The following is a 23,074-nucleotide window of genomic DNA, read 5'->3' as shown; positions in this document are numbered from 1 at the left end:
TTCCTGGATTTGAGGGATAAGCATGAGAGTAGAGTCCAGCCCTCTGACTTTAAAACTTAACCCTGTCTTTTCCAGTAATGGGACCCTGGGCAGGTCACTTCAGCTCTCCAAGCCTTGGTCTTCCCATCTGAAAATGGGGTTGCAATGCCCACCTGGAGTTGGTGGGGGGCTAAAGAGAATTCAGGTTGAGGTTGACCTTCTATGCCTGCCAGACCCCTCCCTGTATTCCTACTCAGGCAGGTCCTTGTAGCCATTGTGGGGTCACCTGGGGGGTCAGATCCTGTGCGCAGGTAAGGGCCAATGCCCTTTGAAACTTCTGCTGGGTATCCTAGGGTTCTGTGTTCAAATCTAATCCCATCACAGGGTTAAAGCACCTCTATACCAGGCTCCAGGCTGTCTGCCCTCTCTGTGAGTCTCAGTTTCCCCATCACAGCTCACCATGGTGGACACGCTGGGAAGGTGCAAAGCCCCTTACACGGAGCTCTATGCACATGCTCGCTAACCCCTGGCAGAAGCAGGGGGGCACGGCTGCACTTGCCACCCTACAAAGGGGAGCCCCTCACCTGGTGGAAAGTGCCATTCACCTTCCAGCCTGGAGGACCCTAATCTACCCTAGGAATCTGACAGAATCACACCTCCTCCAGGAAGCCTTCCTGACTTGCAGAAACACAGAGCACCTCCCTCCGGGTCTGATTGCACCGGGCACTGCCCTGGAGCCACGCACACCGCAGTCCATGCCAGGGCCTCCGGGCCCACAGCTGGTGTACTGTGCTCACTGTCTGAATAAATGCAGGCAGACCTCAGAGATCTTGTGGGTTCGGATCCAGACCACCACAATAAAGCAAGTCACACACACTTGTTAATTTCTCGGTGCTTATACAAGTGATGTTGATACTAGACTATGGCCTGTGAAGTGTGTAATGTTGTTGTTGTTATGTGCCATGGAGTCGGTTCCGACTCATAGTTACCCCGCACAGGGTTTCCGAGGCTGTAAATCTTAACGGGAGCAGAAAGCCTCATCTTTCTCCCGTGGAACAGCTGGTAGTTTCGAACTGCTGACCTTGTGGTTTGCAGCCCGATTTGTAACCACTACGCTACCAGAGCTCCTTGAAGTATGTAATAGCAGGATTTAAAAGTTCAAAATATTGTGAGATTGACCAACACAGACCCAGAGACATGAAGTGTGAGCACAGGTTATTTGTTAAAATGGCATTGATTGAAAAAAGAGTCGGGGTTTTCATGATAAAAGAAACAATCTATGATGGTTTGGGGGGAGGAAATGATACTTGTGCTAGAGGGTGGACACGCATTGACACGGGTGACAGGGCAGGCAACATCCATCCATCCGGAGGGAGGTGGCAGAGGACAGATCGGGATGAACACAGTGGTTAAAGTGAATCGAGGTCAATGCTGTTAACTGTTGGTGCATGGAGGGGATCACAACCATATAATGAAGCAAAGTAGATGATTTGTTGAATGTAAAACTGATGATCTGCTTTGTAAACCTTCACTCAATTCCAATAAAAAGTTAAAAAAAAAAAAAAGAAGAAGAAAGTGGCATGGATAGACCTGATGCAGGGTGGCAGTATCTGCAACACGCAGTAAAGCGAGATCTGCCTGCATGCTCTGATATCTGCAGAAGCCTCTCCAAAGCGTCCACACACCTGGGGTGCCTGACCCACCCACTGAAGCCTCCTGCGGTAACTCCTTTATTTTTGGTGGAAAATACCCAATTTCACTTGGCTGCCTTCCCACGTCTCTAAGCTCACTGGGCAGAAAATCTCCTCAGAAGCAGCTTATCTGCATAAACCACTTAATAGCGTTTATTGAGGGCGCCTGGAGAGGCCATGACCTCTAATGGAGATGGAGTAGAGATTGGGGGAACGGAACAGACCCGTTTCTTTACCTCCAGCTCTTCCCCGTGTGGCACTAAAGGGTGTGGGCCATCTAACTGTAGAGCTCAGCATGTCACCTAGCCTCTGGTGCCTTGACTGTCCCCAGCTGTGAAGTGGGGGCCAGTCCTGCCTCTGAGGATCCCTGGAGGAAGAGAGTGCTGGGCAGGCACTTAGCTGGCAGGTTGGCAGTGAGTTCTGTAGCAGGTGGGGACCCCTGGGTGGTGGTAGCTACCTTGTAGTGAACTAAACATCGCGCCATTTCTGTGGCTACTGGTAAGCTTACATCCAGTGTTTTGGCTGCTGTGTATTTCAAGTGTCTTCTGGCATGGGACGAGACCTGGTGGCACAGTGCTTAAGCATTCGGCAATTAACCCAAAAGTCAGCAGTTCAAACCCACCAGCTGCTCTTTGGGAGAAAGATGAGGCAGTCTGCTTCTGTAAAGATTTATAGCCTGGAATTCTCCATGGACCAGCTCTGCTCTGGCCTCCAGGGTGGCTGTGAGTTGGAATGAACTCCACAGCAGTGTGTTAGAAATGAATTCCGATGTCACACAAAAGACACTTGGTGAGACTAAATGACCTTGGGAAAGCAAAATTTCCTCCTGCAAGAGGGTGCGTGCGCATAGCCGTACATACAGGAACAGGCCAGCGAGCACACCGAGTGGACAGTCCACTGGGTTTTTAATCCCTGACGCGAGTCTTAAGGCTGTGGCTCACCCCATTGGCTAGGGGTTTGACTGTGTAATCTTTTCTCTTACCCAGTTGGCTAGTTCAGATTTCTAAGGCACGCATTCCTATTTTAGGAAAGGAAAAAGAAAGATTGTAAAGTTTCTGCTTTCTTCAGGAAGTTGTTGTTAGGTGCCATCGAGTCGGTACCAGCCCATAGTGACCTTATGCACAGCAGAATGAAACACTGCCCGATCCTGGTCAAAGAAAAAGAGAGATCATAAGGTCTTTACTCACTTCAGGAAGTAGTCAAAGAAAGAGAGAGAGATCTTAAAGTCATTTCTTCAGGAAGCAAAGAAAAAAAGAAAGGTTCCCCGAATACAGTAAACAGGATTATAATATATATATATATATATATATATATTCACACACACACACACACACAAGTGGGCTTGGATTTGTTTACTTTTATATACCTGTTTGGCAAAGGTGATTGCTAGGGTTGGGTTCAGTTCCAGACGTGTGAGTGTCAAAGGGACGTGATCTTGGTTGGAGGTTCCTCCAGTCTCTGTCCAACCAGGAAGTCTGGCCTTTTCTGTGATTTTAAATATTGTTCAATGTTTTTCTCCCACTCTGTTCAGGACTTTCTGTGGTCCTAATTCAAGCAGTCAGTTGTCGTGGCCGGGTGCCATCTCGGTCCTCTGGTCCATCATGGAGGCTGTAGTTCAAGGGGTCCATTGGTCCTTTGGAGAACTTATTTTTTGGTGGTTCAGCTTTGAATTGCTGAATGATCTTTCTCATAGCTGGTGATAGAAACTTTGGTGGTGATCAGAATGTGGCTCCTAGGGCACAGGACCTGCCCACCATACCCAGATACACCTCTGCCCTCAAGGCCACAGTTCCAAGCTAGCTGTGCCACAGTGCAGACATTTTCGGGAGCAGGGGGTACAGTGGGAACAGGGCCCCGCAGAAAGCAATGGGGAACAGCGGTTTTCTCTGCTTTGGCTAGAATTCATGGTCTGGCATCCTGGTGTCTGAGGGCAGACCCTGGCATGCTGTTAACAATTACCTTTCAGAATGAAAGCTGAAAGGTTAATGAATTAGTGCTTAATGGGGTCATCTGTTGACAACTTAAAATATTCTAAACCATGAGGGCTGTGGTTGTTGGGTGGGAGAAAGTTTGGGGTTTGGTGAACTCATTTTCTTTCCCCCCGTTAAAATGAATATCACCTGTTTCCTTCCTTTCACTTTTAAATATAGTCACTATTTTTGAGAGCAGCCTCATGTTTGTAGAAAAGTTGTGTAGGCCCCTCCCCATGTACACAGTGTCCCCAATTCATAGCATTGATGTGGCCCATGTGTTTCAATGGACAAACTAACATGGATGCACACTATTAACTAACCATCAACACTCACGGAAGCAGCTGTCATGAAATCAAATGACGTATTGCATTAGGTAAATATGCCACATAAGACCTCTTTAAAGTGTTGAAGAGCAAAGATGTCAGTATGAGGACTAAAGTGTGCCTGATCCAAGCCATGATATTTTCAATAACCTCATATACCTGTGAAAGTTGGACAATGAATAAAGAAGACCATAGAAGAACTGATGCATTTGAGTTATGGTGTTGAGGGAGAATATTGAAAGTTCCATGGACTGCCAAAAGTACAAACCAATCGGTGTTGGACGAAGTACAACTAGAAGACTCCTTAGAAGCCAGATTTCATCTCTCATGCTTTGGACATATTATCAGGATTAGCCCCTGGAGAAGGACATCATGCTTGGTAAAGTGGAGGGTCAGGGGGAAGAAGGAAGCTCCCAGAAGAGATGAGTTAGCATCGTGGCAGCAGCAGAGGGTTCAATCTTAGCAATGATTGTGAGATCGGCACAAGATTGGGCAGTGTTACATTCTGTTTTGCGTGGGTATCAACGTGACGGCACCTAACAACAACATTAACTAAAGCCCATAGCTTACACTGGGGTTCACTCCTAGTCATATGCATTATGTCACGTGTGTGCCGGTACAGTGTCATACAGAATCATGCGTGTAATGACCATGAAGATGGTGCGGGACCAGGCAGTTTCTTCTTCCTTTGTTTATTCGATCACCATGGACTGGAACAGTCACAGCAATAAAACAACAACAGAGCCCATGTTCCACCTACTCATCACTCCATCTGCCCCCTGGACTCCAACCCCCACTGATCTTGTCTGTCCTTACAGTATAAGGTCACTGTGAGTCAGACTTGAAATGATGGCACACAACAACAACACACTTTTGCCTTTCCAGGCTGTGGTGTGGTTAGAATCACACACGATGTAGCCCTTTTCAGACTGGCTTCCTTCACTTTGTGGTCTGCACTTACGGTGCTTTAGCATCTTTCCATAGCTTGATAGTTCACGCAATACCCACCGCTGTCGAGTCGATTCTGTCTCATAGCAGCCCTAATGGACAGATTAGAACTGCCCCACGGGGTCCCAGGGGCTGTAAATCTTTATAGAAGCACACTGCCACATCTTTCTACCACAGAGCGGCTAGTAGGTTTGAGTCTCCTGGCTAGAAGTCTAGCGCTATAACCACAGCACCACCAGGGCTTCTGATAACCCACAATGACTAACCTTTTTCTAAATCAGGAGTTGAGGTCTGGAGAGAGAGACATGAGGTACCAGCGTGACCGGGCAGTAGAACCCCGGGGCTGAGAACTGAACTGAGTTGGCTAAATGGGCCTGGCTCTAAGGGGGGACAGAAAGGGGCAGGACTTGGGTCTGGGTACATCTCAGGGGTCTCAGAGCATGCACATGTGTCCTTGTGATTCCCCCCCCCACACACACACACCCATGATGGGTAGATACAGAAGGAAGCCTGGACCCCCCAGTGAACACCTGGAGATAGAGGGACCTTGGGAGTCAGAGATGAGACAGTTTTATGAGACTGTTTCCTGGGGCAGGTCAGGGAACAGGAAGCCAATAGATGTGGGGCCGACCCTCTTGCCCTGGGTCAACCAAGCTCCTAGCAGGTCCAAAGCAAACAGGGCAAGCCACGAGTAGATCCAGGTCCTCCCCACTGGTAGAATTCCGCCGAGCCAGTGACTGAAATGATTCTTTGTGAAACCAAACCTCAAACAATTTCATTTTCAACTAACTTTTTTTCCTTAAGTATATTTCTGTTAAATCTCACCGGGTTTTTTGTTTTGTTTTGTTTTTCTTTCTCTCTCTCTCTTTCCTTCTTCACAATGAAAAAGAGACCTACAACCAAAAATCTGAGACAGATGAAATGAACGAGGTGGAGACTGCTCCGCTTCCAGAAGAGAAACACGTGTGGATCCAGCCGAGGGTGGCCAGGCCCACGAAGCCCAGTAGAAGCGCTGTGGTCAGCTACATGGGTGGGTCCCTGCCTTCTGTGTGCCGACAAACCCCCAGCCTCCTCTGGGGAACAGAGGAGGAAAACTGCTGGATTGAGAGGGCAGGGTATGGCATAAGAAAAGCACAGCCCTAAGACATTTTTAAAAGAATGATATTTTACAGTCATTTAAAAAAACAAGCATTATAGGAGCTGCACTTTACAGCTTTATTTATTTATTTTTTTTCTAAACCCAAGCAGATATTTTAAGGTTAGAGAGTCCCTGGTCCTTTCTTAGGGGAACTGGGTTGGAACTGGGTTCATCTGGCAACCCTACTTTTCCCACGGGAGTGTATGCACTATGGAGCTGGATCCATCGAGCCCCAGCCTGCCTTCACCATGCTCTGCTCTGTGCTAGGCTGCTGGCCCCATCCATGGACTCGGTTTGACCATCCATGAAGTGGGGCTAACAGCACCTCTGTCAGAACTGCTATGACAGAGGGGAACCAATGCCGCAGGGGAACAGTGTTCCAGGGGAATCACTGCTGCAGGGGACCAGTGCTCTAGGGGGACTAGTGATCCAGGTGAACCAGTACTGCAGGGGACTAGTGCTCCAGTGGAACCAATGCTGCAGGGGGACCAGTGCTCCAGGGGGACTAGTGCTACAGGGGGACCAATGCTGCAGGGGATCAGTATTCCAGGAGAACCAGTGCTGCAGCGGACCAGTGCTTCAGGGAAATGAAGGGTATGCAGGCACCTCTTCAAAGTTTAATCTTTAGAGTCACATGTCCTCACAAAGCCCTTTGAGTGGATACTGTCAGTATCCCATTATTCATATGTGGAAACAAGTGTTGGACCTGGGATTCCAGTCTCACCATGGAAGCCCACAGCCATTATGCAACACGCCTGCCGTCGTTGTGACATGGGTCCAAGTGTGCTCCTCAGAACAGGATGGGCAGGGGTCTTCTAGCCCAAACTCCTCCTGCTGGTTTCTTGCTTTGTTTGACCTATTTCTCCTCCTTCCTTTCCCAGCCCAGGTTGTCCGGTGTGACACCAAGATGAAGGACAAATGCAAGGGTTCCACGTGCAACAGGTAACGTCTTGGCTTTGTCCCTGTCTCATGGTCCCGGAGGCACTGGCTGTGTTCTCATGGGTCATGCCATGATTTGTTCTGTTGCTTCATTGCAGACCAGGCTGGGCAGAAACACAGGCAAACGGTGCTCACGACTTTGAGCATAGACGGCAGCCAGACTGGGTGGGAAGCTGACTTGGTTTGCGTCATGCTAGAGGTTAGACTGACCGTGACGTCTCAGAGTCCCCTGTGTCTTCCTCCACATTTGTCTCTCCTAACGACATGGGTCCCTCAGCCTCAGCGCTGCTGAACTTGGGGCCAGCTCATTCTTAGGGGTGGAGACTGTGCTGTGCACTGTAAGATGTTTAGTGGCATCCTTGGCCTCTACTCACTCACCAGATGCCTATAGCATTTCCATGTGACAACCAGATATGGCCAGCCATCCCCGGGAGGTAAAATTGTCCCCGCTCTAGAACCACTAACCTAGAAGATTGACCCAACTTCTGGGTCTCCTTGCCTCCCCCTCCCCGATTTGCATCCTGGTTAAGTGTTTTGTCTTTACAACCTCCACTCGCTGCACTGAGTGGATTCCGACTCACAGGGACCCTGTAGGATAGAATCAATCTTTATGGAAGCAGATTGCTTCACCTTCTTCCCACAGAGCATCTGGTGGATTCAAACAGCCAACTTTGTGGCTGGCAGTCCAGTGCTTCATTCAGTGCACTACCAGGGCTCCTTTTGTCCCCTTAGGTCACCATGAAATGCATTTTGGGGGAATGGTGAGCATCCATAGTGTGCGTCTGGTAAATTAGCACTCAAAAACAACAACAAATGATTGGTAGCAGAAATGCCCATTGGTGTCAAGCTCCTGATGACCCTGAATCTGAGATGAGCTGCTCTCAAACTAGGGCGAGCTGCCTCCAGCACATCCAACTCTAAGTTAGAATCATCTGTGAGGGGCCTTTAAAAAAACACTCCAGAGCCCTCCGCTCAGAGAGTCGGATTTCATTACCCTGGGAAGGGACCCAACATCACCTCTCCAGGTAATTCCAGTGTACAGCAGGGCAGTGAGTCTTAGGACAGAGTGTGTTTTCAGTCTGTGTGGTGAGCAAATGATCTGAGAAGCTGGACTCTATGAAACAGAATGTGACATCAGGATTGGAGGAAGACTCGTTATCAACCTGAAATATGCAGATGATACGCCCTTGTTTGCTGGAAATGAAGAGGACTTCAATACCTACTGATGAAGACCAAAGACTACAGTCTTCAGTATGGATTGCACCTCAATGTAAAGAAAACAAAAATCCTCACAACTGGACCAGTAAGCAATGTTATGATAAACAGAGAAAAGATTGAAGTTGGCAAGGATTTCATTTTACTTGGATCCCAAATCAGTGCCCATGGGAGCAGCAGTCAAGAAATCCAAGATTGTATTGCACTGGGCCTGGTGTGGCGCTGTAGCTTAATGCAAAGCCATTTGAACTGCAGGTCAGCGGTCCAAGCTCACCAGCTGCGCCTCAGAAACCCTATACAGGGTCGCTATGAGTCGGAACCGACTCGATGGTACTTAACAGCAACAACATTGCATTGGGCAAATCTTTAAAGTGTTAAAAAACAAAGATGTCACCCTGGGGACTAGGGTGTGCCTAAGTCACGGTAGTTTCAATCACCTTGTGATTGTGAAATGTGAAAACTGAACAATGAATAAGAAAGACTGGACAAGAATTGAGGCATTTGAATTAGGGTGTTGGTGAAGAATATTGAAAACGCCATGGTGTTGCCCAGATAGTCTCCATTCCATGTGTGGGAAACAGCGGTCACAGGGAGCCTGCATTCTTTGCCATGGTGGGCAGAAGAGAGGATTCTGGGATGTCTGTGTTGGCTCAGGGCAGTGGCTATTGACAGGTGTGTCAGGATTGCTGTAAACAGGAAGGCTGCTTCTCACTGTTCCTGCCAACTGACGGAGCTGCCAGCCATCTTCCCCAGCAGCTGAATGGATTCCTGTTTGATGGAGTCAGTTGACATTGTCCGCTGAGATGTTGGCTCGCATCTGCCAAGAAGAGCAGGTGGTTTTGGCAGCACAAGTGAGGGGCTGCTCATTCTGGCGGTAAATAGCCGGCAGGTGCAGATGCTCAGGCTCACGGAGGGAAGATGTGTCATTGGACTGGACATCAACATCCTCCTGTGAACCTGGCCTCTGCTCATCTGATGCTGAGTCCCATTGCCTAAAGCGAAGAGGTGGCAGATCTAGGAGTCACCACAGGGCCCTGGGCTGTGGGTGGTGTGAGAACACTTCAATCAGGTGGCATATGTACGTGTTAAGAAAGGAACTTTGTACAATCTGGGATGTCTGTTCAATGGGCCCATACACCGTCCCACGCAAAGCTGGCATGGGTCTGCAAATACCACAGTAACTTGTCTCGGATGACCAGCGGTGGAATGTCGTCGTTGGGTGCCAACAAGTCAGTTCTGACTCACAGCAAAACATTGCCCAGTTCTGTGCCTTTCTCACAATTTTCGGTATGAGGGGGCATAAAAAATTTTGTTGAAAATGGAGTGGAAAGTATGGTGTAGTGAGTTATCTAATGTCTCTTCTAGTCACGGTCCACAAAACAAGGCTTCTGTCCTGCTGGGTCTGACTAAGAGAGGGTGGGAGAGGATACTGATACGATGACAAGACTCATCTGTGGATGTTAGCAGAGTTCACTGTAATTGTAAAAACTTGAAACTAGCATGGGTCTAAAATGAGTTGTCTCAGAAGCAGAAGGGAGGATCTCACTACCATCAAAGAAAGAGCCAGGAGTGGAGCATGTCGTTTAGACCCCGAGATCCCTGTCCACTGAACCTTCTGGATCCAGGGACAGAAAGTTGTGGCACTGAAGGAGTGGTAGAGAAGCACCCACAGCAGAATCAAGAGCCAGAGCACGAGACAGAGCGCTGGACTTCCCAGGCCACAGAACAAGGAAATCTGAGTGATTTGGGCCAGAAGTTTGCTTGTAGCATGGGATGCTTCCAGGCACTTAAATGGGGGAGCTGGTGTGTCCTGTGGGCTGATGGTGGAGCGGTGTGTCCTGTGGGCAAGTTTCAGCCCCTGATGGGAACAATTGTGCCCTGAGCATTTCTGACCCCAAATTTTAACCCATTAACATGCCTAATAACACCCCTAACTGTGAGTCTGGTGTCTGGGTTCTGTGTGGCCACTGCAATGGATTACTGAACCCAGCTGAGTACAGAGGATTGTGGGAGGAATGGTTGGTGCTTCATTTTTTGCAGAACAAGAATGGAATTTTTCCACCAACTTTTTGAAGCCCCCTCCTCTATAAATGTTCACTGTTTTTTCTTTCTATCTTTCTTTCTGTCTTTCTTCCTTTCTTTTAATATTTTAAAAGGTATTCACATTCATTGTAAAGAATTCAGGGGGAAAATTAACATAAAAAGAGATCATGAAATATGTCACATAATCTTACCAATATTTGGTTGTAACTTCATATTTCTTGCCAGTCTTTTTTCTGTGCATCGATGAGGTCAGTTGTGCAAGTTGATAGGCTATCGGTTTCACTTCATATTTTCCGACGTCAGTATACTCTGACATGTGTCCCAACTCAAGTGTGTGTAGCCATTCCTGGATACCTGGAAACTCACCTCCCCTCCAACCTTTCACAGTTAGAACCAGCTGGGATACACATGCATGTATGTCTGTGTGTACCTATATCCATCCTCAGGTGGGCTTGGTACAGAAAGGCACACTGCTACAGAAAGAAAGCCTTCAAACTTGCCAAAAATTATCTGAAAGGAGGTGTTGATCTGCGTTTTGACTTGAGATATTTAACTGCAAAGGAAATTCAAGAGTCGATTTTTATGAATTTTTAACAATGAGTATATATATATATATAGTTAAAAATTCATAAACATTGGTTCTAAACTCATTGTTTCATTGCCATGATTACAATCCCCTCTGCACCTCGTCATTCAACAGTATTTGCTTCTATTCCCTCTGTTTTTTTTTTGTTTTTGATGTACACAGAAACACTCAGCATAATATAATAATTTAAACCACCAAGGGTACATTCTGCTAGCCTGCCTCCTGGCTGCAAGCACACAGCCTTTCTCTTTCCATGAGTTTGGAATCCTCAGCTATTCTATTTCTCTATGTCCTCATCTCTGCCTCCATCTCTAGTGTCGCTGCCTCTCTGGATAGGGTCCCACATTCCACCTGTGCTCTTCTCCCTGGATGGTCCTAGGGTCCTCTGTTTCAGGACTGTAAGATTAAGTACTCACCCCTTTTTGTTATAAAACCTCTACCTTTACAATTGTGACAGTCGCAATTAGTCATGATAACAATTACTCACTATTGAATTGTAAGAATCTTATCAGCAATGGGTATATTTTTAAAGGCTTTCTGTAAAGGTTAGTAAAAATAATTTATCCCCCACATGCTGTATGCAGGACTGTATTTCCTTACATGAACACCCACTGTTTTATCTGCTTTTAAAACAAATGCTGCAATTTGATGCATGGGACATTTTGGCTCTGTTGTGTTTCTAACTGTGTTCATGTGGCTGTAAGACTTCAGATTGAACCTGGGTAAATTATGACCTGTTCAGAAATCATAGATTAAAAATGAATGAAGCTTTAATAAAAATAAAATAAAATCGATGGATATTTAATAACAGAGCCATGATGTTTTCAATGACCTCATATGCATGCGAAAGTTAGACAGCAAATAAGGAAGACTGAAGAGGAACTGATGCCTTTGAATGATGGCGTTGGCGAAGCAATCCTGAATATACCACGGACCGTCAGAAGCACCAACACATCTGCCTTGAAAGAAGCACAGCCAGAATGCTCCTTAGAAGCCAGGATGGCGAGACTTCGTCTCTTGTACTTTGAATATGTTATGAGAGTCCAGTCCCTGGAGAAGGATATCATGCTTGATCAAGTAGAGGGTCAGTGACAACGTGGAAGACCCTCAATGAGATGGATTAACTCAGTGGCTGAGACAGTGAGTTTCAGCACAGGAATGAAGATGAGGACGGTGCGGGGTTGAGGAGTGTTTCCCTCTGGTGTACACAGGGTCACTACGCATTGGAACCAACTCAGCTGTCCCTAACAACGTGCAAGCAGAGGTACAAAAGTCATTATTTTAAATGAGATTAATAGCAATAATAACAATTGTGATAATACTAATACCAATCGAATGTGTTGTGAGATACCATCCACATTTCCCTCTGAAGCTCATTGTAGATCTTCCCTCCAGGTATCAGTGTCCGGCAGGCTGCTTGAAGAACAAGGCAAAGCTTTTTGGAACAGTCTTTTACGAAAGCGTAAGTGGGGCCAATGTTTCCTTAAATGGCTTGTGGGTTTTAAAACAAGGATTTAATAGGAAAAACGTTTCTTTCCCCTCACAAGTAAAACCTCAAGTTAGAGCAGTGCATCTGCATAGCCTCCGGGGTTCAGACGTGTGAGGCCACTTTCGGAAGCCAGGGCTGACCCCCAGGCAGAGCTGTCTCCACTTCAGAATGTGGGTTAATATGCTCGACTGGAGGGAGAGAAAGGACTGTTTGTCACTGTTCTTAGATTGTCAGGCGACTCAGATGTGCTTTTTCAGATAAGCAACCGCAGGAACAAAGAGGTGGTTATAGAGTGAGGGAAGGGTCGGAAGAGGGGTGAGCTTTAGCCTGTCTTTTTGGCTTTTAGTGGGTGAGGACAAATGCCTTAGGTGTTTCTGAAAAAGACCTGTTGACAAAGGTTAATTCAGAGGATATTTGTGGTCTCGTCTCCCCCGCCCTCCAGTCGTCTAGCATCTGCCGCGCGGCAATCCACTCCGGAGTCATCGATGACCAGGGAGGCCTGGTAGATGTCACCAGGAACGGAAAGGTCCCTTTTTTCGTCAAGTCGGACAGGCACGGCGTGGAGTCTTTGAGGTGACTGTTAAAACCAAACCAAGCCAGTACTCGTCAAATGGGCTCCATCTGAGTCGTGGGGACCCCGTGTGCACCAGAGTAGAACTGTGCTCCCCAGGGTCTTCAATGGCTGAGCTCTTTCAGAAGTAGACCACCAACCCTTTCTCCTGAGGCCCCTCTGAGTGGATTGAAATTCTCAGCCTTTCGGTTAGCAGCCAAGTACGTTAACCGTTTGCACCACCCAGGGAATCCCAATCTGTGACCCCAAGACTCGCTCCCGTTGAGTCCATTCAGATACACAACGACCCTGTAGGGCAGAGTTGAACTGTTCCTTAGGATAGCTGAAGCTGCAGATCTTTACAGAATCAGACTGCTTCATCTAGCTCCCGTGGAGTGGCTGGTGGATTCGAACTGTCACGCTTGTAATTAGCAGCTCAGTTCTTAGCCCACAGCACCACGAGGGCTCCTGACTCTGTGGCCAGGGTTCCTTAAAACTTTTCTTTCCTGGTTATGAGCCTATTGACGAAATGTTGAAAAATTATGACAAATAGAAATAAGCCAGGAAAAAAACTGAGGTGAACTTGATCCCTACCTTGGAAATCACCATGATGGACAGTTTAGCATATTCTATTCCTGCAGGATTTTTTATGTATGTATTTGAAATTCAGTTGAGTTTGAATCCTGCCTTTTCTACTTGCCCAGATACCGAGAACTCTAGATACACCGTTGTGACAATCACTGATACCTGTTGATATGTAGGATGATTCTTTATTAGTAATTTTTCTTACTCCATAGAGAACGATGCTTTTCATTACACTTTAAATATACTTCCTTTTCTTCCAAGACAATGTTTTCCGCAGAAGGTACATAGTGGACAACGGAAAGACCATCCTGGTGAATCTGACTATTGGGTGGTAGAGGGAGAAGTCAGAACTCCTGGGTGTTGGGGTCTTGGTTGCATGTGGGATCAGAGACATAGGGGGTGCCCTGGAGCCAGGAGAACTCAGCAGTATACAGCAGGGGCTCTGGGGCAGACAGATCTGCTTTGTGAACTTAAGGAAGAGAGGAGGTAAACATACTAAGAGCAGCGGTTCCAAATCAAAGCAATGGAAATGTCCACGGAACTATTGCTGTGTGGCTGCAACACCAGCCGTAATGCAACAGAGTACAGGCAGAACCGCTCTTTAGCTTGGAAAGGACTCAGTGCCTGCACTGGATAGAACCTTTATCCTGGAGAGATGTCTGCACTGGGTGGAACTTTTATCCTCCAGGGATGGCTGCGTTGGGTGCACTCTCAACCCTTGAGCATGCTTAGGCCCTAGCCTTTATGCTGGAGGGATGTCTGTGTTGGGTGGAACCTTTATGCTGGAGGGATGTCTGTGTTGGGTGGAATATTTATCCTGGAGGGATGTCTTGTCCCTTCCACTGGCCAATTTTGAATACAGGGTTGAAATTCTTCACATTTTAAAATTCAGATGTTCTGTGAACGTCAATGCAAAGAAAACAACAGCTTTATTTCCACCAACCTCTCCATGAAATGTATTTCCTTCCATTATGTATATTGTCTACAAACCAGAGTGACATTGGCAGGTGACACTCCCTCACGGAAATCCAGGTGCTGCTCATTCCCACCTGGAAATGGCAGCTGTGATTGGACCCACACCTGGGATTTGTTATTATTTGTTGTATTACCAAAGAAACACAGAACATAAACTTTTCTCCAGACCTTGATGATGACATTAATATTGGGTAACTCGTTTCTTTGTCATCTTCTGAATATATTTTATGCATGGGCAAGACCATTTATCTGGAAAGGGTTCCACAGACTTCACCAGTGTACCAATGGAGGGGTCTCCACAGTGCAAAACCGGGCTAAGACGCCCTGCTATAGAGGGTCCTGAGAGCTTTCAGGCTGGTGGGAAACAGCTAGGAGAACGTAGTCAAGACTGTAAAAAATATATATATATATAGGTGCCAATGTGTGTTTTGAGAAGCAATTCTGTGTTTACCATTCCTTAATGTTTTGTTTTGCAGTAAATACAAGGCTTCCAGTTCATTCATGGTTTCAAAAGTGAAAGGTAAGTGGACCAGCCTTTTTATGTGACCCTAATCCACAGGTTTACTTGGGTTTCCCTGGAAATTTCATTCCCATTAGTTATTGGTTTAATGGTCAGTGTATCTGCTAACATTGCCATCCTCAGCATAGGCCCACTGCCTGGTTTTGTAAATAAAGTTTTATTGGAATACAGCCAGGCCCATTCATTTACACACTGCCTACAGCTGCTTCCTGCTGCATCATCAGAGTAGTTGTGACAAGAGCTTCCAACCAGTTCCAAAAGGCTCAGTAATTACCCTCATAAACAAGGGCTGCATGCGTGTTGCACTGCAGCCAAATTTGTTCCTCATGTAGTTTCAAACTGTGCCCTGCTCAAAGATGGCGGCCCGCCACGCCATATTGAGTGTGTGTTGCTCTCCAGGGTCCTGCCAATAATTCAATCTCCATTATCAAGCTCCTGAAACTTCGCAGAGGACCACTGGAGAACAACATTTTTGGAGGAAGACTCATTAGCAGCCTGCAATGTGCAGATGATACAGCCTTGCTTGCTGAAAACAAAGAGGACTTAAAATACTGATGAAAATGGAAAAACCATGGCCTTCAGTATGGGCTGCATCTCAATGTAAAGAAAAGACAACAAAAATCCTCACCACTGGACCAATAACTAGCATCATGATAAATGGAGAAAAGATTGAAGTTGTTAAAGATTTCATTTTGCTTGGGTCCACTATCAACACTCATGGAAGCAGCAGTCAAGAAATCAAGCGACATATTGCATTAGGCAAATCTGCCCCTCAAGACTTCTTTAAAGCGTTCAAGAGTAAAGATGTCAGTTTTAGAACTAAGGAATGCCTGACCCAAGCCATGATATTTTCGATAGCCTCATATGCCTTTGAAAGTTGGTCTGTGAATAAGGAAGAACACAGAAGAATTGATGCATTTGAGTTATGGTGTTAGAAAAGAATATTGGTATACCATGAAGAATAGTATTAAAAGTATCATGAACCAACAAATCAGTGTTGGAAGAAATACAGCCAGAATGCCCCTTAGAACCCCAGATGGTGAGACTTCATCTTCCATATTTCAGGCATGTTATCAGGAGGGACCTGACCCTGGAGAAAGACTATCATACTTGGTAAAGTGGAGGGTCATTGAAAAAAAGGAAGACCCCCCAACAAGATGAATTAGCACAGTGGCAGCAGCTTAATGATTGTGAGGATGGTGTTTCATTCTGTTGGCGTAAGGTTGCTATGAGTCAGAACTGACTTGATGGCATCTAACAGCAACAGTAATAATCATTGGCAGGACACCGGAGAGCAGCACACACTGAAAACAGAGGAGTTGGCTGCCATCTTTGAGTAGGGCATGCTTGTTTGTTTCCTACTCAAATCGAAGCAATGTGGGCACCAGAGCTGATTGTTATACAACACAGACCCAGCCCCTGTTTACCAAGCAATTACAGAGCTGCTTTAAAACTCTGGTTGCAGCCAAGACCTTTTAGACCACAATGCTGAATTCACTTACCATCTGGCCCTTTGAGGAAGAGTTCGCTGACCCCTGAACTGCACAAGGAAATGCTCTCAGAGATCACAAGTAGCCAATATGTTACCGATGTTTGCTGTGAGACATACTATATTGTCTCCAGGAGGGGAGTCAGCAGCCACACAGGGATCAGACACAGTGGGGGAGGGCCTTGGTGCCATGGATGGAATCTAACCTGGGGCTCAGAACACTACCTTTCACTGTGGTCTGTGAGGATGCCACAGTTCCTAGTACATGTGACCGGGGTCACAGCTCTCACCCAAATCACATGGGCCAAAGTAGAGGAAGGTCGTCCCATGGGCGAGTATTCTTCAGATGAGAAAGACTATTAAGGGGGAATCGCCCTTCACTGTGAGCATGCTCAGATCCTAAGTGAGGATCTTGGCACCTCCTGGGTTCCAACACAAACGATGAAAGTGACCATGGCAGCAGCCTGGTCCACAGGCTGGTAGCCCCAGTCCAGTTTGCTGAGACCTAACCCTTTCCTGGTGTGTTGCTATCCACAGTGCAGGACCTGGACTGCTACACCACGGTTGCTCAACTCTGTCCATTTGAGAAGCCAACCACTCACTGCCCAAGGTAAGGCCTACAGGTGGAAAGGAGACAGAGCTGGTGGGGCTTGGGCACCTCAGGGGCAGGGGCACTACTTCCTTTCCCTCTGGGCCTCACTGTGGGGTCGGGGGCTAAGAGAAGATGCCACCACGCTGGGCGGGGAGTCACCGCCTGGTAGAAAAGCACAGGTGTTCTAGATGTGCCCTTTACATCCCACCTGGAAGACCCTCAGTCACACTCAGGCAGGAGCTCCCCACAGCTCCCTCAGACCAGCGCTTCTCCACTGTGGCTCCCCCGGGAACATTAAGCATTTTTGGAGGACTTCACCCCTAGTCTTTGGGGTAGGGCCCAGGCAGACCTCGGAAATACCTCAGGATGGGTTCCAGGCCACCGCAATAGAGCAAATATCACAATTGAGAGAGTCCCACACATGCTCTGGTTTTCACAATGCTTAGAAAAATGATGTTGACACTCTCTCTTGTCTATGAAATATGTAACAGCATGATGAAAACATGTGAGATACATGAGAGTGACCAACACGTGACACACACCAAGTGAGCGCAAGCTGTTTGGAAAGATGGTGCGGCTAGACTTGCCCAGAACAGTGTAGCCACAGCCCTTCTATTCGTAAAATATGCTATATCTGCAAGGCGCAATAAAGCGTGTTGCTGTGTTCGCTAAAAGCGTCCTGGATGATGCAAGTCTGCTCCCAGGCCCGAGAAACCCAGAAAGACCCCATAGAACATCAGTGAGCCGATGCATTTGTTCCACTTGATATTGCCACAAGTCACTTGAGAGAATAGTTTCACTGATACAGCTGACTTCACCTGCCCCTAACCTCGTTCCCACCCTGCTCAGACCTCAGGTTTGCCATTCTTGGTTTCTTGAGCAGTGTTAAAGAAGCGCTGGGTTGGACATCACCATTTCCCATGATCTGTAATGTTTTCTGTGCGCCCTTTTTGAAATTGCTTTTTAAAAAAGCTTTATTGAGGTGTAACTCACACAGAATAAAATGCACCTGTGATAAGGATGTGATTTAATGTGTGCTGAGAGGTGTATACAGTCCTGTGGCCACCTCCACAGTGGAATATGGACCATTTCCCCCAGAAGTCCCTTGCCATCAATCCCTGTCCTCCTACCCGCAGACACTGACAACCACACATCTTTTTTGTGTCACTGTAATACCCATGAAGCCGTCCCACATGTAGACGGCTGTGTCTGGCTGCTTTAGCTCAGCAGCACGTGTGTGAGATACAGTTACATGCTGAGTATTACAAACACTGTGCATGTGCTGTGACTGTTATCCCAGGGCAAGGCTTGATGTCTCTCTGCTCAGACCTCAAACAACCGGCTGTTGGAAGATGCTACGTTTTAACATAAAACTAAGGATGTCCTAGCAGTGTTTCTCCCTAAAGTCCTAGTAGATAATCTTGGGAAGGGGAAACAGATTCCCTTTATTGGAACTGACAGAGGAACATCCTTTGACTGAACAGGTTGTAAGTTTTTTTGGATTTATTCATGATCATGCAAAAATTTCTGGGCCCTCAGCATATATACAGGGAGGCAAAACTGTCTTTCAAAGAAGCCTCCTGACTTAGCCCCGCTGTGAAGGTGGAGATGCAGTGGGAGGGCCCAGTCTATACTTAGATAGAAAGTTCTGAGGATAGAGACAACCAGCTCTGGGACTGAATGATGTCATAGTTCACAAGCCCTTGTCTTGGATTTGGAGACTTCTGCATGCCTATGGGGAGTGATTAACTTTGTAAACAGTGGAGACCCTGAGGTCGGAGCAGGAAGGAAGGAGGTTAGGGAGCAGAGGCCAGTGGGGCCCCCGACTCATCCCTTTTGTTACTTGCCTCCCCTTGGGGCTTTCTCAAGGCCCCACTGCCACCCAACACCATGCTGATGCCCTTGAATGTTCAACTGGGGAAACAACCTTTTAGTAGATTTCTCTGAGTATTTAAGAGAAGCAGAGGGAAATTGTGTCAGAGTATACATTCAGGAGCTCTGGTAGCGTCGTGGTTACGAATCGGGCTGTTAACCTCAAGGTCAGCAGTTCGAAACTACCAGCTGTTCCACAGGAGAAAGATGAGGCTTTCTGCTCCCGTAAAGATTTACAGCCTCGGAAACCCTGTACAGGGTCGCTATGGGTCGGAACCAACTTGACAGCACATAACAACAACAACAATATACATTCAGAAGCGCTTGTCAGAATGGTGGTGATGGTGGTGTGCCTTGGAGTCGGTTCCCACTCAGCGACCCCACACAGGGTTTCCGAGGCTCTAAATCTTAATGGAGCTGAGAGCCTCATCTTTCTCCTGTGGAACAGCTGGTGTTTTTTAACTGCTGACCTTGATATTATCACACCGACTCATAACCATTACGCTACCAGAGGCTCCTTCTTGTCAGAGTGTGAGTAACCAAAGAAGAAAATTCTGGCCTAGCAAAACCCAAACCCAAAGCTACTGCCATCGAGTTGCTTAGAACTCATGGTGGGTTTCCAGGACTTAAATCCTTATGGGAATAGAGAGCCTTATCTTTCTGCTGTGGAGTGGTCAGCACCACCAGCCAAAAGAAGTAGGACAGAACATTCCTAGACTTTCAAATACACACACATCTAACATTTTTTCCTCTCTCTGCCCTCCTCTTTTTGCTCAGAACTGTTAAAATGTCTCAACCCCTTTGTCTGGCTTTCTTCCCTCCATAAATGCCTGTCTCAGGGCCAGATGACTTCCGCCACCATTTTGGTTTCTTGGCCCCTGAGCTCCAGTCTATAATGGATGGTTCCAGATAAACACAAAAGACCCTTTCTTAAGTAGAGCTCACCCTCCTTCCTGGTTTGGATCTCTCAAACCCTCAGGGCTCATGCATTTCCAATTCAAGGAGCTCTTCTCAGCCCCTTTGTGGTTGGCAGAGCTCTGGTGTCTGACAGAGCAGGGACCTAACCCTTTCTGTCTCAGGTTATCATTGCCTGAAATATTTTGTGACTCACTGAGATAAGTCCCCTCCACCCTTTCCTCCTCAACACCGGGAGGTGAGGAATGGGAGGCAGGATCCCTCACAATTAGATATTTACTCCATTTACCTTTTGGTTCATGTCTTTCTTAATTCTATACGCACTAATGAAAAAGAGGGAAAATATCTTTGTCGTTGCTAGCGTGGGAGGCTTTTTTTTTTTTTTCTTCTTCTTCTTCTTTAAGGATAAAATGGTAAGGTCATTTCCTTTCATCTAAATAAAAGACCTAGAATTAAAAAGCCAATTGCCTCTCAAGAGTGTTTCTGTGCTGATGGTAACCAACCCATAAATCCTTCTCATTGGCAGAGTCCACTGCCCTGCACACTGCCAAGACCAGCCATCGTACTGGGCTCCTGTGTTCGGAACCAACATCTATGCAGATGTGAGTATGTTGACATTTTGAATGACCCCATCTCAGGGCCTGTTAAGACCTCAGAAACCACATTTCAAGGTCTGGATACCAGAAACTTGATGTGTTCATTTCTTGAGGCTGCAAACCAGGTGAATTCTGTTGAAAACAACAGAAATTTATCCTCCTGCTGTCTGAGAGACTAGAAGGCCTCTAAAGGCCCTGGAAAAGAATCCTTCCTTGTCTCTTCTTGATTTCTGGTAGTTGCCAGCTATCCTTGGCACAACTTGATTTGTGGCTGTATCTCCCCAACCTCTGCCTCCACGATCACATGGCCACCTTCTCTGTGTCTCCATGAGCCTTTGCCAGTACAACCTCACCTGGCCACGTTGCATTTGCAAAGACCCTGTTTCCAAAAGAGGTCACAGTCTGAGGTTCCAGGTAGATGTGGAGTTTAGGAGGACACGATTGACCCCAGTACAGCTGAGCCCTCATTCCAACGTTTCTAGCTAAGTGTGGGTTCCTCGTTTCTGCCATCAGTGCCCTTGTGAACCCATTTGTAGAAATACTTGTACTCCCATCCACCTGTGCTTAATGCAGGTGCGTACACAACTCATCTTACCCAACCATTTTCAGAGGTTTATAGTGTTTGCAAATCAGTCATTTCCATAGTATTGAATTCTGCTTCCTTGTTGATATTTATGGATAATTTTGACATTTATTGATAATACTTCATTCTCTCGGACATTTAATAATCTCCCCACCTCTCCTGATGCAAACATACTGCTCCAGTCTGCCAACTGCCTTCACTGGGTCATCTATACACGTAGCCAACGGCACAGAGACTAAAGAGCAGATGATCCCGGATTCTGTGTCCATCAACAACCCCTCGTATTTCCTGGCATTGGTTCTGCCGTTTTTTCTTCCCAACTTTAGCAGGGAAGTTTTGGTCTGACTCTTTTCTCAAGTGGACCCTCCAAGACCTGGTCCTTCCCCTCCAGGTGCCTAGAGTCTTGGATCCTGGTGACTCTGGAGATGAGTGTTACCACAGCTCTGCCCCCGTCAGGCCTTCACCTCTCTCTCTGTAGAATGGTGGAGAGCTGGATGATATAGTCAGGGAAACTTCTAGATCAGCATCAATCATCCACAGCTGACATTTTACCCAGCTTTTACTCATCTTCTCTCGTATGGCTCTCACCCACCCACTGCCACCACCTTTGGCCCTATCTCCTTGCATTTTTTCCCATGTTTCCTATAAACACAGTCCACAGAGTCTCTGAGTTGTGTAGTTTCAAAGCAACCGGTGTCGTTAGCTCCCCTCTGCCCCCTCCCACACACATAGCTTTTGCTTTCCATTTTTAATGAGTTATTCAGTCTCCTTGAAAGCTGTTGAGTCAAAATTGAATTATCAATGTTTACGGAGGAGGAAAATAGTATCTATGAATTGTTACGCTACATGTTTGAACCATATCCTGCTATTAAAGGACAGAGGAAAATAAAGAGATGGGCAAAGCAAGTCCAGCCAAATATGAGCACAAACAGTGAAGAGCTGGCATGCTAATGTTATTATCTGATCAAGTAGAAGTTAAAGTTACTCAGTGAGAAAGATCCCTTCATTATGCAATGGCATAAAACGGGAAATATATATGTATATACTATTAATCCCAAACATACCAAACAGTGTAGCAACTAAATACATAAAGCAAAAAAAAAAAAAAAAAAGTTAAAACAACATGCTGAAAAGTCACAATAGAAAGCTACCACTGATTCAACACCTGCTCTGGTCTAGGTTCTTTAAAAGCACCATCTCTAGGCACCAGTGTCCCATTTTACAGAGCAGGAAACTGAGGCTCAGAGTAACCTGCCCCAAATCTCATGCTAGTTTGTGGCAGAGGTGAGGGTCAGTGAAGATTCAGCCTGACTTGGGCTCTGGGAGGGGGAGGGGCTGGGGAGACGAGAGGTGAGGTTAGCACGCACCTGCACAGTGTCACACTGATGTGGACCCGTGGATGGTGAACACCTGTGTGCAGTCTGCACCTGACTCACTCACTCGGGTTTGAGCTTCGGAAGCCACGGGGCTCGGGACACAGCTCGGGCGCAGTCATCGTCCACTCAGTGTGTGCTGAGGTAACAGTGAAGCCACTACAGAGCGTAGTTAGTGCCTGAGCAACTCCTCCGAAGAGAAGCTAGTGGGGGAGAGGAGGAAAGAGGGCGTAATAAAGGAGAGTAAGAAAGAAAAAGAGAAGGAGAGAAAAAATAAGAACAAGAGAGAAAGGGCGAGCGAGAAGAGGTGAGGAGGCGGCTCTCGGCCTCAGAGCCCCTTCTCTGGTCCTGGTTTCTGGGTCACTCTGTACTCTGGGCGATGGTGAGGCTCCTGGAAAATGTCTGTTTAGCTGAGTTATTTTGGGAAAGTCGGCTCCAGACTCTGAAGGGTCTAATAGTGCCCGCAGTTCTGCCTGTTCCCCTGGAGTCCATGGCTTGGCACACCCTCATTTTGGAGAGAGAAAGCAGGGACCCTGCTTGTCAGCCACAGGCAGGAGGAGCATTGGGGTGAAGCATCGGGGTGTGGCTGAAGGACAAAGCCTGGACCACAAGTCCTGGTCTCCACCCCAGCCATGCTGCCCAGCAGTTAGGGGATGTCCGACACACCTTTCTCCATCTCCAGCTCACCTCTCCTATCTAC

The 23,074-nt window shown here is 46.9% G+C and overlaps 1 protein-coding gene across 1 annotated transcript in view; it reads left to right on the top strand.

Annotated features, from left to right (window-relative positions):
* The window catches only part of CRISPLD2 (cysteine-rich secretory protein LCCL domain containing 2), a 49,414-nt gene that overhangs the window by 12,495 nt on the left and 13,845 nt on the right, over positions 1-23,074 (top strand). The window contains exons 6-12 of the mRNA XM_006860284.1: positions 5,804-5,944; positions 6,934-6,994; positions 12,231-12,297; positions 12,767-12,897; positions 14,911-14,954; positions 16,981-17,053; positions 20,349-20,424. Of these exons, the coding sequence (XP_006860346.1) occupies positions 5,804-5,944; positions 6,934-6,994; positions 12,231-12,297; positions 12,767-12,897; positions 14,911-14,954; positions 16,981-17,053; positions 20,349-20,424 (593 nt within the window). The remainder of the gene's footprint in view (positions 1-5,803; positions 5,945-6,933; positions 6,995-12,230; positions 12,298-12,766; positions 12,898-14,910; positions 14,955-16,980; positions 17,054-20,348; positions 20,425-23,074) is intronic.

The sequence above is a fragment of the Chrysochloris asiatica genome, unplaced genomic scaffold (assembly GCF_000296735.1).
Source record: "Chrysochloris asiatica unplaced genomic scaffold, ChrAsi1.0 scaffold00037, whole genome shotgun sequence".
Lineage (NCBI taxonomy): Eukaryota > Metazoa > Chordata > Mammalia > Afrosoricida > Chrysochloridae > Chrysochloris > Chrysochloris asiatica.
Note: the sequence above shows the minus strand (reverse complement) of the source record. Positions and strands in the feature narration are given on the sequence as shown.